This window comes from Contarinia nasturtii, unplaced genomic scaffold, assembly GCF_009176525.2.
Source record: "Contarinia nasturtii isolate CC-2019 unplaced genomic scaffold, AAFC_CNas_1.1 Cnas_scaffold_1816, whole genome shotgun sequence".
NCBI classification, from domain to species: Eukaryota; Metazoa; Arthropoda; class Insecta; order Diptera; family Cecidomyiidae; genus Contarinia; species Contarinia nasturtii.
The window spans coordinates 10351-25856 of NW_022199147.1; the positions used below are offsets into that span (position 1 = coordinate 10351).

The 15506-nt window shown below is 30.5% G+C and overlaps 2 protein-coding genes across 2 annotated transcripts; both read right to left on the bottom strand.

Annotated features, from left to right (window-relative positions):
- Positions 1-526: 526 nt before the first annotated feature.
- On the bottom strand, positions 527-3055 carry LOC116347323. The gene is made up of 2 exons (XM_031777885.1): positions 1546-3055; positions 527-636 (listed from the first exon to the last, which is right to left on the bottom strand). The coding sequence occupies exons 1-2, from the start codon at positions 3053-3055 to the stop codon at positions 527-529; spliced, it is 1620 nt and encodes a 539-aa protein (XP_031633745.1).
- Positions 3056-11981: 8926 nt separating this feature from the next.
- LOC116347324 (dimethylaniline monooxygenase [N-oxide-forming] 3-like) lies at positions 11982-15276 on the bottom strand. The gene is made up of 6 exons (XM_031777886.1): positions 14896-15276; positions 14431-14810; positions 13986-14117; positions 13690-13857; positions 13430-13593; positions 11982-12144 (listed from the first exon to the last, which is right to left on the bottom strand). Exons 1-6 carry the CDS (start codon positions 15165-15167, stop codon positions 11983-11985), a joined length of 1278 nt encoding a protein of 425 aa, XP_031633746.1. The 5' UTR covers positions 15168-15276; the 3' UTR covers position 11982.
- Between the last annotated feature and the right edge of the window lie 230 nt (positions 15277-15506).

The window sequence follows — 15506 nt, forward strand, 5'->3', positions numbered from 1 at the left end:
CAAAAACCCCCCAATACACATTTTTGAGTGTTTAAGAATACATTAAATATCACTTTTGGAAGAAAAATTGAATTTTTCCCATGGATGGACATGGGCATCACACCAGACATGACACTTTACCCTGTCAACCAAAGTCGCTCAAAATCTAATGGTTTCTATTCCTCGGCACCCCCAATCATCCTGTGAAGTCAGATTTTGAATTACTTTTCTTGTTTGAAAGTTATCGTGTTAACAAATTTTTGCGTACAGGGTACAGCGTACAGCGTACAGCGTACAGCGTACAGCGTACAGCGTACAGCGTACAGGGTACCACGCACATACATTCGGACATCGAAAAAACGCTAGATTCGTGTTCCCTGGCTCCTAAAACACCCAGAAAACATGTTTTTTGAGGATGTCAATTTTTCGACCGATTCCAATACTTTACCTTACACACTAGGTGTGTGCGGAAAAGTAAAATGTGAATAAAAAAATGTTCAATGAAAATAAATTTCTTGTGTGTTTATTTATTTGGATTCTTTTAAATCTATTTATATGAGTTAATTTTATAGTGACCCCAAGCCAGAGTTTTTGTTGAATTAGGGATAATAAATCTTTTATCATCAAATGGATCCAAAACCTTTTTTGTATTGGTAACTGTATAAACATTATGAAGAAATGATTTAATCATAGATTGTGGTTTAGTTAGTGTACAATTTTCTAAAATACATTTCTTATAGTCATCAAAGGAAATGGTCTTTGATAAAACACTTTTTTTAACACCTTTAGCCTTCTTAGTCACCTTATTATTAGAATGCATTCGGAAAGTATACATTTTTGATCTTAAACCTATAAATTCCTTAATAATTAGTCCACAATTTTCGTCTTTCATTACTCCAAGAACTTTTTTGTTGTACTGTGTTATACCGTATGGATTATTTATAGGAAAATCGCTTGTATCAAAGTGCCTCTTATTTTCTTTAATAAATTGATAAACGTCTTTATTCCTTATTTCATACAAAAATGAGTCAGTATCGGTATATTGAATAATACAGTCATTAACATTAAAGTGTTTGAGCATGAAATCATAATGAAACATATACATTTTGAGTTTAGATATATCGAGAATAGCTGCTCCAATTTGCATGGGCTTATTCATTACGATATCTAAACGATGCATTTCAGTAGCAACTAAATTTTCATTGAAAATTACATTTCTTTTGAAATTTGGTTTGGCAATCATTTTTTTTAAACCGTATCGACCATGCCATTTATCAACCAGTTTAATGTCGACGCGATTGCGAACATTTTCCATAGATTTACCGTAAATTGCATTATTCATTAATTTATACATATCTTTTTCAAATTCCGTTTTACTTTTAGCCCTTTCGTTTGTATTCAAAGAAATGTAATCTTTCAGAAAAGTTGATTGCTTGAATCGTAAAATATTGTGAACTTTTTTTAATATTAGTCCATGATTAAGCGCTAACTTAAGCATGCGGTAATGTATAACATAGTTTTTTTTATTTTCTAGTGTTAAAAGTAGTTTTTTTTCTTTAGAGTCACCGACACTTGCATGCTCAGCACAAAAAGGATAGTCATTATGTAAATCATGTAACTTTTCTGGATAATCCAGGTCCACTTCAAGCATATAGCCATATGGTGCGTCGTCAGGTGTGTTTAACATTTGACTTTGAATTGTAGCAACATCGAATATTTCTGTATCGTTTTTATTCTTTGTGTATGTATATTCATTATACCATTTATAATCCGATATTGGAAGTGATTGAGTCATTGTCCATCCATATAAATTGTTGACATCGAAATAAATCAGATAGTTTGACGGTATGGATGGATTAAAATCATCTCCCATGTATTTATTGTTAGCTTCACAATGTCGGTTTGAACATTGGCTGATACCACCTCTTAGACTACGCTCAATAAACATTATCTTATCTATATCATTCAACAATTCAATTTCTACACCAGTGTACCTTAACATACAATCCCAAGAGTAGCCTGGCAATGTATAGTAATGCGCAGGATCAAGTTCGTATAATTTTATACAACTATCTCGAAACTTCTCGAATATATCAGCCAACAGTAGTACATCAGTTTTCAAGTAAATGTCAGTGTATTCACGCATTGTCTGAATGTTAAATGTGTCCCATACCGTTTGAGCAAATGCATATTGTTCATCAGAAATACTGCAATTGGTGAGATCAGAATAAAAATTTTCTTGTGGCGGTAATTGTGTATCGTTCAATTTATTCCACGAATCCATATATTCATAGGGGTAAACACCTTTTTGTGTTAGTAAATTAAATTGTTCTTCATTTAAATTTTCCCACTGTTTTCGAGTAATTTTCAATTGATCAGGTGGCAAATTTTCAGCCAATTTTGCTAATCCACATTGTAAAAATCTAAATGAATCAATAAATGTTAACCGCAACTTAACCTTAGAACTCTTTCTTATCTTATTTTTATCAACAAAGTCAGATCTTTTAATATGTTTAGTGAATGAAATATAATTCTCACTAGTTTTGGGAATAATGGATATATGACCTTTGAATGAACTAGCCAACTTTTCAATCAAAAAATGTGAGTCATAATCTAAATTATGGAAAACAATCGGTATTGATTTTGATATTTGGTATTTCAAGTTGCATTTTGAATGTGAAGCTCCACGAAATTTTCCACTTAGATGACAATGATCACGCACTTTATCTTCATTAAGATTTTTATTACAAATATGACAAATTGTTGCACTTTGAAATTCGTTTTCTTCATCCACACTTAAAGACATTGGTTCGTTTATTTCAAGTTTATCCCAAATTACATTCACCACCAAATCTCTTAGACGATCAATAAAGTTTGTAATACAGTCAGGTCCTGTGAAACTGTCATAATGTGATAAATTTGGAAACATTCTTGAATGAAAATAGTAACCAATGCTGTTTGGTATATGAATATTTTTCGTTCCTTTAGGATTCTTTTGTTTATCAGTATCATAGTCATTTTGTTCTGACATTAGTAATGATTCAATGTCTGCATAAATAATAAATGGAATTTCCATTTTGTTTTTATAATTTTCAAAATGTAAGCTACAGTTATCTTTAGATGGTACTGAAATTTTACAATAATTCATTTCTTTACACTGATTTGTATGATTGTTTAATTTTTCTTGAGTATAAAAATAGTGTAAACATCTGTCACAAAAATATTTCATATTTCGATTTTTTTTTACAACTTGGTTATGAATCAAAGCACTTAAATTTTTTATCCAAACATAATGTGTTTTAATTAATTTATCATGAAAATTTTCCTCCATAACAATATTCAAATTACTCTTCTTTCTTTTTTTATCTTTATGAAAACCATCATTTTCATCATTATTATCACTTTCATCCTCATCAAAGTCGTTTTCAATTAAAAGAAGTAAATGTACATGTTTTTCTTTCACTTCTTCAGTTAGACGTATTGGTAACACTACATGTTGGTAACATTCTATTTCTGGGTTATATTTATTTTCTAGAATGTATACATTGATGGAAATGTTTGGATTATTTTTTTCAAATGTGTCAATATCATTTAAATTCATCGGAAATGTTATATTTTCAAAATTTAATTCATTTTTGAAACGTTCATATTTTGAAGGTCTATCACTATGGTCTGTTGTTGGATGTAATGCTGACAAAATTGCCCATTTAAAACATTCATTATCATTATTTTTCACATTCACTATTGCATGCTTATTTCGCATTTTCTTTGGTAATGGTATATATGAACTACCGCTGAAATGCACAAACTTATTATAATTTACATCCAACTGAATAATTTTATTTAATGTCCAACCTGAACCACATTCTTGTAACTGATCAACTTTACTCAATATACAATCAAAAATGTTTGTTTTAAACCAATGATTTAGTTTTGTTGTTGGATTTATCTCTTTCATTTCACTTTGAAGATAAAATCTGGCAGTTTGTTGATATTCTATCTCTGATGAATCGGGTTTCATTACTGGACGAATGAATTCTGCATCAAGTATTGCATTTGATTTAACACTTGAGAGATCTTTTAAAACTTCTTTAGTTTGTTTTATAAAATTTTTTTGACATTCATTTAAAAATGGAGGTAAATCAATAAAGTCAAGATTCTTATATGTATAAGATCTGACTCGGTTTTTGAACGCACTCTTCTTGAGAATTACTTCAATACCTTGTGGAGAAGCCATATTTTCAATTTTGATTCGCTTCAGTTGCTAGTCAAACGAGAACTAAATTTCCCATTCACAGAGCAACTTCTATTTATATCAAAAAATTCAAGAAGAAAACAACATGTTTATGCCTTTTTTTGTTTATTAATTTTAAAAAAATTCACAAATTATAAAAATTCTTATACAAACGAATGTAAAAGATCACTTATATAAATAAATAGTAAATTTTTTCATTCTGGATTCGTCTAAAACATTCTCTTAAAGTCACCAGTCAAGGGGATGCTCAGTACATGATTTATAACTTATTCAGATTTTAGAATCGAACTTCTATTTATATCAAAAAATTCAAGAAGAAAACAACATGTTTATGCCTTTTTTTGTTTATTAATTTTAAAAAAATTCATAAATGATAAAAATTCTTATACAAACGAATGTAAAAGATCACTTATATAAATAAATAGTGAATTTTTTCATTCTAGATTCGTCTAAAACATTCTCTTAAATTCACCAGTCAAGGTGATGTTCAGTACATGATTTATAATTTATTCAGATTTTAGAATCTCACACGATATACTTCTGGAAGTACATCAATAATTTCTGGTTCTAGAAATTCATCCTCATAATCCTCATCTCTGTCTACTATATCTTCCTCATTCTTCATCTCAGACTCTTCTTCTTTATTGGACTCTTCAACAGATTTTTCACTTTCACGTTCATAAGAAAAGCATTGTGCACAGTGATATTTTTTTATGTAATCTTGATCAAACATAATCCGAACTTCAACAGCTCCTTTTGGTATTTTAAAACAATCTTTCAAGTTACGACGTCTGTACGAATCAAGAATATTTATTTCTACAACTTTATTATTTTTGTTATAGAATATAAGTAAAACTTCTTCTGCGTTATTATCCATAACTCTATATATTGAAATTAGTATAATCAATTTAAGAAAACTATCTGTTCATAACGAAAACTCGAAGCTAACTGTGCTAACTTATGTGATAGTGTCTCATTTATATAGCTATTTTCTCAAAAAAATCATAATATAAATTAGTCATTATTCGAACTCTTCATCAACTCATACTCATACAAAATTAATTGATGTACAATTACTCAAATCTGAAAATGAAAAAGGGTATAAAAACAACAACAATTTTCATTTTACAGTAACCATTTTCGGTTTGCTTTTATTCATATTTAAAAAAATACAGAGAAAACAAAAAACAAATTTATTGTTTATGCCCATTCTGCATTATCCTCATTGTCAGAGCTGTCACTGCCACTTTTCTGTACATTTTTTCGAAGTTCAAAACGAAAATTAATACGATGTGGCGGAACTGGATCTTTTCCATCAAAGATAAAGTCGTAGGAATCAGCGTTTAACTTATCGACTGCCGTTTGGTTGTTCAGCTTCCTTGCCATACGTTCTGGTAAAATTACATACCCATCCTTAATGAAAAGACATAAAAGTTGTTCCTTCTTACCATATGCTGATTCTTTTAACGAAAACTTTTGAATTTTATATCGACCAACTTCGAGGTCATCGAAAGAAATGTAACTGCACCGAGATGCAGCATTTTTATTCAATCGTGACAACATTTTGAACAAGTTCACTTTACTTTTAAAAACAATTAACTTTTCTCTTCTTTTGTAAAGATGTTTTCACTTTAAAATCTCAAATTGATCTCAAATTTTCTCAACAGAAATCTTATATTTATATCAAAAAGCAAATACACATACACTTACATTATTTCTCATAAAGATGTTTTCTGTAATGAAATTTCGGGAATCTGATGCAATACATGTAAGAAAAACAACCTTTAAAATGAAATACCAAATAAATGTTTGATAATAAAAATATGAAAAAAAAACTAGAAATCTCTCGAATTTTCTATAAAAAATTTAAAAAAAAACAAAGAAATAAAATTCATATTTAATGTGTTTATTTACAATTCATGACATTTCTTTAATACAAATTTTATCGGTATTCACAAAAAATCGCTATGTTTTTTCATTCTTCTTCCATTTCATAGCATGGATAATTGAAATAACATAAACAATTATAATTAACGTTTCTTACAGAATTCATTAAATTACAATACGATAGATACTTTAATGTAGGCACTTTCATTGGTAAAGATAAAACGCCATTATAGTCAAATGTATTATTATTTGGATTCAATTTTTGTAAATACTTATTATATCTTGTTGAACCATTTCTTTCAAAGTCCCCAATAGGAACTGTGTCATAGTGATTTATAATTAAATTTATTTTACGTGTTTTAATCATAAAATCACGATCAAATAATTTTTGACATTCATTAAAATATTTATTACCACGTGACATTGGAATTATTTCATTAGAAAAATCGCGAACTTTTTTTTCAATAGCCATTTGATATCTTATTTCGTCTGTTTGCCATCCATTTATAAAATTAACAACTTGAGGATTTGTTAAACAACAATGAATGCCATAAATGTAATTTAAAATTACTTCTCGCAAATGGAATGCTTTAATATGACTAAACACCAAAGCATTTCTACAAATTGGTAAATCTATTTCATTAAGCATTTTTAAAATTGTGTAATTATCTAGTTCTAAATCTACTTTGTAAAATATGACTTTCGGCAAATGACCATATTTTGTTTTCCAATGCCTAACTATAGACAAATTTGGATTTAAAGTAACAACTGCTTCGATAAATGTTAAAACATGTTTTTCATTTTTGTAAATAATATTGGGATCGAAAAGATTTTCTTCATGATTAAAATCACGATAATGTGTGTTTGTTTTTCTTGCAGTTTTTGTTGATTTCATATAATCATCATCTGGGCTTAAAATCCAAATATGATTATCAGTTTTTGGTGCAGATGCATCTGTCATATTTAAAAAAAACTGTATTAAATCCATATCAAATCTACAATATATATCTATATCATCAAAATCATTCGTAAAATTAAGAGCATATGTCAAAAAACCACCTGAGATAAAACCTTGAACATTTCTTTCATTCAAAATTTTTTCAGACCATACGTAAACACAATGTTTAATTGCTGTATTCTTTTTAATCCAACTTCTTTCTAATCGATCCATTAAATTACGATTACTTGATTCATCACAAAGATACAATTCAATAATTTTTTGAAAAAACCCACCAAAAATATCGTATAGAAATGTTAAAGGTAAAATGAACCTGAACGGTCGAAGATACATAACAATTTTTGATAATAGTTCATTTGATGGTTCTTGTGTTGATTCTTCCAGAATTTGCATGCAATCGATTGAATTAAGAAGTGCTGGTCGACACCGAAATTTTGGTAAACTATCATCAAAGTTATACCAATCATATTTCTCATCAGCAAATTTAAATGGATTTAAAACAGCTGGATTCATTCTAATATCATCCGAATCATTTGATGGAATATGAATTGTTGGTAATGGTAAATACATTCCATTGAATGTAAGCTGTGAATTCCCATTTGTTGATTGATGATATCTTTCAAAGAGTTTTATTTGACGTCGTATATACATTTCAACGCATGCTCCGAATGTAAGACGATATGCTCTTCGATCAATTTTTGGAATTAACAACTGTTCGTCACATTCTTCATATAAATATACGACAGCTTTTTTCTCACAAACATTCAACTTAAGATCTGATTCAATTGGAGAAACAAGCCAATCTAGTGGAGATGTCATTATGTGAGTTCCAGTACGGTTTATCCTTGTTAAATGCATCCAGTATGTGAAAATTTCTTTTGGAATTTTTACTTTTATTGTACGGTTATAAACACATGTATGTTCACAAACATACTCAAAAAACCTTCGAATAAACTTATTCGAGGTGTCTCTGTCTAAAACAAAAAAATCCATTATGAATTCTTTTCACTGTTCACTTGTATCACTATTCACAGTCAAAACTAAAATGAATATTTCTCCTTACATATCTTTCTTTTATAGAAATTTTAAATTGCGTTTGAAAAATCGCTTTGTTTTGAATCAAAAACAATAAATTTAGTGTTTTATAATTAATGAAAAATGTTTGACATCTTGTTATTGATTAAAAAAAAAAAACATTTATCCAACCATTTTATACGTTATCAACAAAACTACAAAAGAAAAACACTTCATAACAAAACAGATTTGAAAAAAATGTTACAACAAAACCAATTTAAGAAAGAATAAACACTTACATTCACTTCAAAAAAATACTTTCAATAAAACTGTTTCATCTGAAAAAAATACTTATAACAATAGCCAGATTTAAGAAAAAAGTACTTACATTCAACTCAAAAAAATACTTTAACATTTTGTTATTGATTAAAAAGAAAAATATTTTTTCACTGCTTTGAACCTTTGAAAAATGTCACAACAAACAGATTTCTGAAAGAATAAGTACTTACATTTAATTCAAAATTTTTTTTCGATAAAACGGTGTCATCTGAAAAAAAATTGAAAATAACAAAACAACACCACTTTTTTCTTTTCACATTTTGATTTTCGTTTTGTTTTAAAAATTTTTATTCATGATCAAAAAAAATTTCACGAAACATTAACGCATATTACGCATCTCCCATTGAAGCATGATTTCATATGCACGCGTAAGAATAGGTAAATTTTCTTCGCCGATCGCCAAATGGTCATTCCAAGCATCTTGGAGGAGAAAAATACGTCGGGGGTTCTCGCCAGAAATTAAACGGACGTTTACTTCGCCAAAATCGGATTCATTGTGACCATTGTTAATGGGTGCGTCGTTGTCATCGCTCAAAATTTGAATGAATTGCATGCACAGGTTGACATAGTTGGGGAAATTGAATGTGACATCACTTTCTCCGACGACTGGTCGATATAGTTTTACACAACTATGATGAACAATGCCATGTCGATTGATTGATCGAAGAAGCCAAATTTTCACGATGACGTCGTTAGCACGTAAAGTTATCTGACGACAATACGTTGGCGGTTGTTGAACGATAATGACACCAGGATCATTAGACATTGACATCGTAAAATGTCACACAACTTTTTGTTCACAAATTATTCACTTTTTCTGCACAAATATATTGAACAATCTTGTTTTTATTTTAAAATGAATTGAACGTTGAAATTGCAATGCTCAATCGAGCTCCTCAACAAACTTGATTTTATTTCAAAATGAATTGAACGCTGAAGTTACTCTATCGAACTCTCAAACAAAAATGAAGCCATAATTTGCTTATATAGCCTTATATAAGAAATTAGTTCTGCGTTCTTCAAAATTTCTCAAAGTGAGATGTCGAATCAAAAAATGTGTATCCCAATAAGAAAACCCATTAATTAAACATTTTATTTTCTTATTTTTACAAATTGTTTAATCACTGTATTGTATTTTAGAATAGAAAGTGGATACACTTTGAAAAATAAGAAAATAAACTGTAAAATTTATGATCCTTTCTATTAAACCATGCATTTTTATATAAATAATCAATGCAAACAAACTTCCGATCAAATTACACATTTATAAAGGGACACAATAAATAAACATTTTTATTGCTTTTACTTTTTGGTGACATATAGTGTGGTCATATACATGACCAAATAAATGCAATTAAAAATCACAATTAGAAATTGTTGACGTACAAACAAAAATGAAACCATATTTACATATAAAGCCTTATTTATGAAATCAGTTGTGCGTTCTTTAAAATTCTTAAAGTAAGATGCCGAATCAAAAATGTATGTCACAATAGAAAAACCATTAATTATACATTTTATTTTCTTATTTTTACAAATTGTTTCATCAGTGTATTGTGTTTTTGAATAGCAAGTAGATACACTTTGAAAAATAAGAAAATAAAATGGATAATTTATGATCCTTTCTATTAAACCATACATTTTTTATATAAATAATCAATGCAAACAAACATCCGATCGAATTACACATTTATAAAGGGACACATTAAGTAAACGTTTTTATTGCTTTTACTTTTTGGTCACATACAGTGTGATCTTATACATGATCAAACAAATCCAATTGAAAATCACAATTAGAAATTGTCGTCGTACACACTTTACAATACCAAAACAAAACAATAAAACTATATAATTAATGTGTTTCTGTTGCATTGAATATTTTTGAGATTATTGATTAAAAATTTTTGTAAATTAGAGTAAATGGTGCTCTAGACCTTGTAAGTAGTTGTGCGTTTTGTATGTATACGTGAATTCGTCACACGGACATGTGACGTCACATATATGTACATGCAAAACGCACACTTACAAGGTCCAAAAGTAATATAGGTCCCTCTACTTCAATTTTTTTTTGAACCCTAAAAACAAGAACCCTAGATTCTTTCGATTTGATAGGCTTTTTTGCCGAGAGAAAATCGATCGAGTTGCTAAGGATTTTTGAGCCAAATTCTCCCCCTCTTAAACATTTTTCCCGAGTATAAACCCCAAAAACCCTTTTTCGCCAAATATTTTGCCGAGAGAAATCCATTTACAAAGTTACTCTTGTGTATCTTGTATGGATTTTTCCAGGGACTCCCTATAGAATTTTGCCATCACCCCCCATATTTTTTTAAGAACCATCTTGAACCAAATGTGTCGAATTTTGCCTATAATGAGTTTGTTTTTGCTAGTATCTGTTATTTATTATTATGAAAACAAGACATTCGTGCAGTTAACAATGAATATAAGAGTTATTTATATGCGTCATATTAACCAAACACGGCCTTGAAAGTATTGTCATTGTTAACATTTATTGAATGAAGACCATGTCTTGACTGAAATGTTTATGTTTCAAGAACTGTTTCAAAATACATTCCATTTATGATGTATTTGTAGTTTCGAAAATTGCCATCAGCTTTCGGTATTTATGTCGGTCTATACTTGTCGTATATTTTCGGTGTCAGCACCTTTTGCCAACATTAAATAGTACCAAGGGCTGAACTGTGGCTTCTCTTTGAATGTCATCTTTTTTGAAGAAGCCAACATTTCCTTATATTCTGGCAGCTGTTTTTCTCCAGATATGTATTTTAATGCTTTTGCCTGTGTTTTAAAGAAGATATGTTTGTTTCATTAAGCACACGCGTAGTCATAGCCGCATGCGTTCAACGTACATATGACTACACATTAGGGTGGTTTTTTTGGTCATTTTTCGGAATTTGCTGGGCAAATAGTTTTTTTGTGTCTATTAGACGTCAGAAATAATATACGGGTGTATTTTTTGGTTTTCGTCTCACCAGTAGGCGCAAGAGCTATATCGATTCCATGGATCCCTTATTATCCCTTATTCCATGGATCCCTTATTCCATGGATCCCTTATTTATCCCTTGTAACACTAGATTTTGTGAAAATATAAACACACCTTTTCTCAATCACATCGGTCCAAAATGAAGAGTAATCATCATTTATGACCAGAATTTAGGTACTGGTGAAGTTTTAGACGAATTGGATGAAAATAAACTGTTTTTACTCAAAATTTCCTAGCAAAAATCGAAGAATATAGTAAAGGTAACACACATGTCCATAAATCAAGGTGAATTGAAGCTGGAATGCTTTTCAACCAAAAATAATTGATTATACCTTTGGTATATAATCATTTGGACGTTCCATAAGACTGATATTTGTATTGAACATTGGGAAATGTAGAAATATGGTTAAATCGGATCGAATGGTCACTTTTTGGAATTCCTAATCAACTGCTGACTAATCTGCGATACTTTCTTTTTTTACAATCTTCAATTTATTAAAATTAATTTCGATCCTTAAAATATTCATATTCAATCATGTAACGGTGAATTTAATTATCAGCCACTGCTTCCAAACTGGAATAGTAGTCTTCAGCTCCTCTTCCCAATAGATGTGGTTTCACTTTAAGCGATATATTCTTGGAATAATCCAGCATTTCCTTCTGTGATGGAAGTGGTTTCGTTCCAGTGATGAATTTCAACGCAAAACGAGACTGCAGAATTACCAAAATTCATATTCTCAAAATTTGTTCAAGTTTTGCTTAATGTGAAACGTAGTTTTATACATTAAGCTATGGAATAGTAAGATATATATGAATGAGGTAGAATAAAAACTACTTCTCGAAAAAAAATACTAAACACGAAACCTAAAAAAAATTTCAATAAAAGTGAACCAAAATATTTTTGTCAAATTGAAGTGAATCAAAAAAAAAATTGTTCGATAAAAGTGAACCAAAAAAAAAAGTTCATTTTAGTGTATTTTACACTGAAAAAATCAAATAAATTTTTTTTTTGGTTCACTTTTATCGAACAAAATTTTTTTGATTCACTTCAATTTGACAAAAAGATTTTGGTTCACTTTTAATTGAAAATTTTTTTTGGTTTCGTTTTCAAATACCAATTTTTCGAGAAGTAGTTTTTATTCTACCCCATTCATATATATATATATATATATATGTTTGTTCAGTGATTTTAGAGAAAACCAGAAAAGTTAGAGAGTTCGGGCTTTCGGCATTCGAGAGGGCATGAAAAACCCTCCAGACGTATTTTTTATTTTCCCCATAAGTGCTCCCCATTTAATTTTTTCATTCATGGACCCTCTTTTTTGGATTCCACTTTGAAAAATATTTCGATTCCACTCACCATTTATTGAGTGAATAACGAATGGATTCGGGTGGAATTATTTTTCTCCGCAACTTTATTGGGTGGATAAAAGATGGAATAAATGAGTTTTACTTTGATTACTTTGGATCTAGATGAAACTTGTTGAAAAAAAGTTGGAGACACCCGAGGTACCAAATTGTTTTAGATCCCTTATAAAATTACCTTTCGAATGGTATATAAATTATGGAGTTTCCGGCAGGTTTGATGGCGTTTTACGCTGGCCATTTGGCCGAAATATGAAAAATTGTGAGAAAAATCGGCTTCCGAATCTCATTGCAAGCAACCTAGTTCTATGATTTTGATGAAACTTTGCCAGATGATAGCTCTTGAAGCTCTCTTTCCAACGGTATATAGCTTATTAGCCAATCAAACTTGTGAATGTGTTTCCCAGGTGGCCGTTTGAGGCCAAATTAGTGAAAATATTGGCAAAATCAATTTTCAAGGCGTAATTTATTTTAAAAAAATTGTGGCAAAACATTCAAAATATGAATGTCGAGTAGTTTGTTTTTCTTAGTAGTACGGTTCCACGTTTCACATTAAGCTCTACGGCCAAAAACTGGCAGTGTATTTATTTAATTGTCGTATAATTTTGTTTGTCATAACCAGAATATTTACCTGCAACTCATACATTTTAAAACTTATTCCACCGTAAGCGACACCGATAAATGCCATGGATGGATGTTGAATATTTAAAATATGCATGTACAATGGTTCGATATAATTGTCTTTGACACGAATACCAACGCTTTTATCCAAAAATGGATATGAAAATTTATAGCCTGAAAAGAATTATATTCGATCTCATTTGATGGGATAATTGGCACTAATTTCGAAAAGGAGTTGATTAAATGGATACGAGGTTTGGAATCAATTACCTGTTGCATAGATAACCATTGAAAAATTTAGGCACGGACCATATTGAAATTCAACCTGATTTTTACCCATGAAACGTCTTACTTTACCAGATTCAGCGACCGGGTTGCAGTCTGGCTTTTCGCATTCATCGTGAAAATCTTTGGGTTCACAGAAAGCTATTGCCGTTCCTGTATGCACATTTTTTTTATACATTCAAAGAAAAACCTATCATTACTTTGAAATACTTTATCTCATCTCTCTCTGATTGATAGCGATCAAAGCCTTTGATGCAAAGTAGTGCTTTGAAGATTTTTACCTAATATTTTTTCCACAAGAGATATTGACTGGTAGGAGCTGTGCACTACTGAGATACCAACTTTTTTAAGTTGCTCTACTATATCATAGCCCGAAGGACCTTTTCCAATAACCAAGATTGATTCATTCTCTCCTAGAAGACATGTATTTATTTGCTTTTTGACAGTCAGAAGACAGGATGAATCTATCTTATTTGACGCCAAGGATTTTGGTGGCGATACTCGTTTTATTAGGTCCGTTCATGACATCTTACAGAGTTGTCTTCAGAACTTTCTCTCTAGACTCGCTTTTGGGAGAAATTTCCGAAGTCAACTTTATATGAGATCATAAATCAACGTAGCAAAACGACTGTCACCATTGAAATCCTTGAGTCCAAATTGGGTGCAACCTATCTCCCGACCTCATCATCAGTGCAGTTAAAACAGAAAAAAAACCTTCACACATACCAATGAATGTTTCAGGTATACGGTAGTCACGACTGTGCATAGTTTTTCCCTTGAATTTGCAGGCTCCTTCAATGTTTGGGATTCGTTTTTCAAAGTTAATGCCAGAGCAAACAAAAACAGCGTCAAATTCATGAGTCTCTTTTTGTTTTTGTTTGCATAAATTCTTTCTTAAAACAGTCACTTCCCACTTGCCGTTCTTCTTAACAACAATTTTGTCAACAAAATGATGGTATCGAATGAGTTCCTTTACATGAAACTCTTCAGCAAAAGAATTCAGATATTTCCAAACATCTTCATGTGATGGATATGATGGAGTTCCATATGGATATGTATACGGAGGTACGTTCGGGAATATCATAAGATGTTTTGCTAAATTAGTTCTGTTTGAAACATTCACATTATTTACGATAAGTTTTGAAAAATTTCTCTCATTCGCCCTCGCCGAGAATTTATAAATATACTCACGTGAGGTCACGATACATTGGAGTATGAATTTCAACACCGTATTCATCCGTGCCAGTTTCCTCTGTATAGTACCATATTCCACCGAGTGTCCCAGTTTTTTCAAAAATGGTTACATTGTGTCCTTGGGCAATGGCATTCTTTGCACTAACAATACCCGATGGGCCAGCTCCGATAACAGCAATATTCAAGGCCGAACAAATTTCCAAAAATTCAAGAATGAATGGAAGAAGAATCCATTTTATTCTCGCCACAATACCCATTCTATCACTCATTTACGCTGAAAATTTAATGGATTTTTATCGTCACTTGTAAGGTTGTTGTTACGAATAAGAGCGACTGACTACAGTTGTAGAATGATGATAAACAGCTGACAAATTAAGCAAGACATTTATTCATTTGAAATTCTCTGTGTCTGCATCGAAAAAAAAAGTCGATGAATTTTTGTCACAAATAGCGGCTGCAAAAACAGTAGAAAAAAGATATTTAGAAGAAGGCCCAATTTTGTTTTGCGTAGATTGGCAATAGACACGTTTGGCTTGGCGAAGAAAAAGATGTTTGGAAAACATCCATGTGTTGATTCGAAAATGTCATTTCATATTGAATTTCATTGT

Excerpts from the sequence above, each read along its gene's own strand:
- LOC116347323 (XM_031777885.1), bottom strand. The coding sequence starts at position 3,055 with ATGGAAATTCCATTTATTATTTATGCAGACATTGAATCATTACTAATG. Across the intron at positions 637-1,545 it reads TGCTGAGCATGCAAGTGTCG|TTACCAATACAAAAAAGGTT; the intron begins GTGACTCTAAAG and ends ATGTTTATACAG.
- LOC116347324 (XM_031777886.1), bottom strand. The coding sequence starts at position 15,167 with ATGAGTGATAGAATGGGTATTGTGGCGAGAATAAAATGGATTCTTCTT. Across the intron at positions 13,858-13,985 it reads TCTTGTGGAAAAAATATTAG|GAACGGCAATAGCTTTCTGT; the intron begins GTAAAAATCTTC and ends ATGTGCATACAG. Across the intron at positions 12,145-13,429 it reads TTAAAATGTATGAGTTGCAG|TCTCGTTTTGCGTTGAAATT; the intron begins GTAAATATTCTG and ends GTAATTCTGCAG.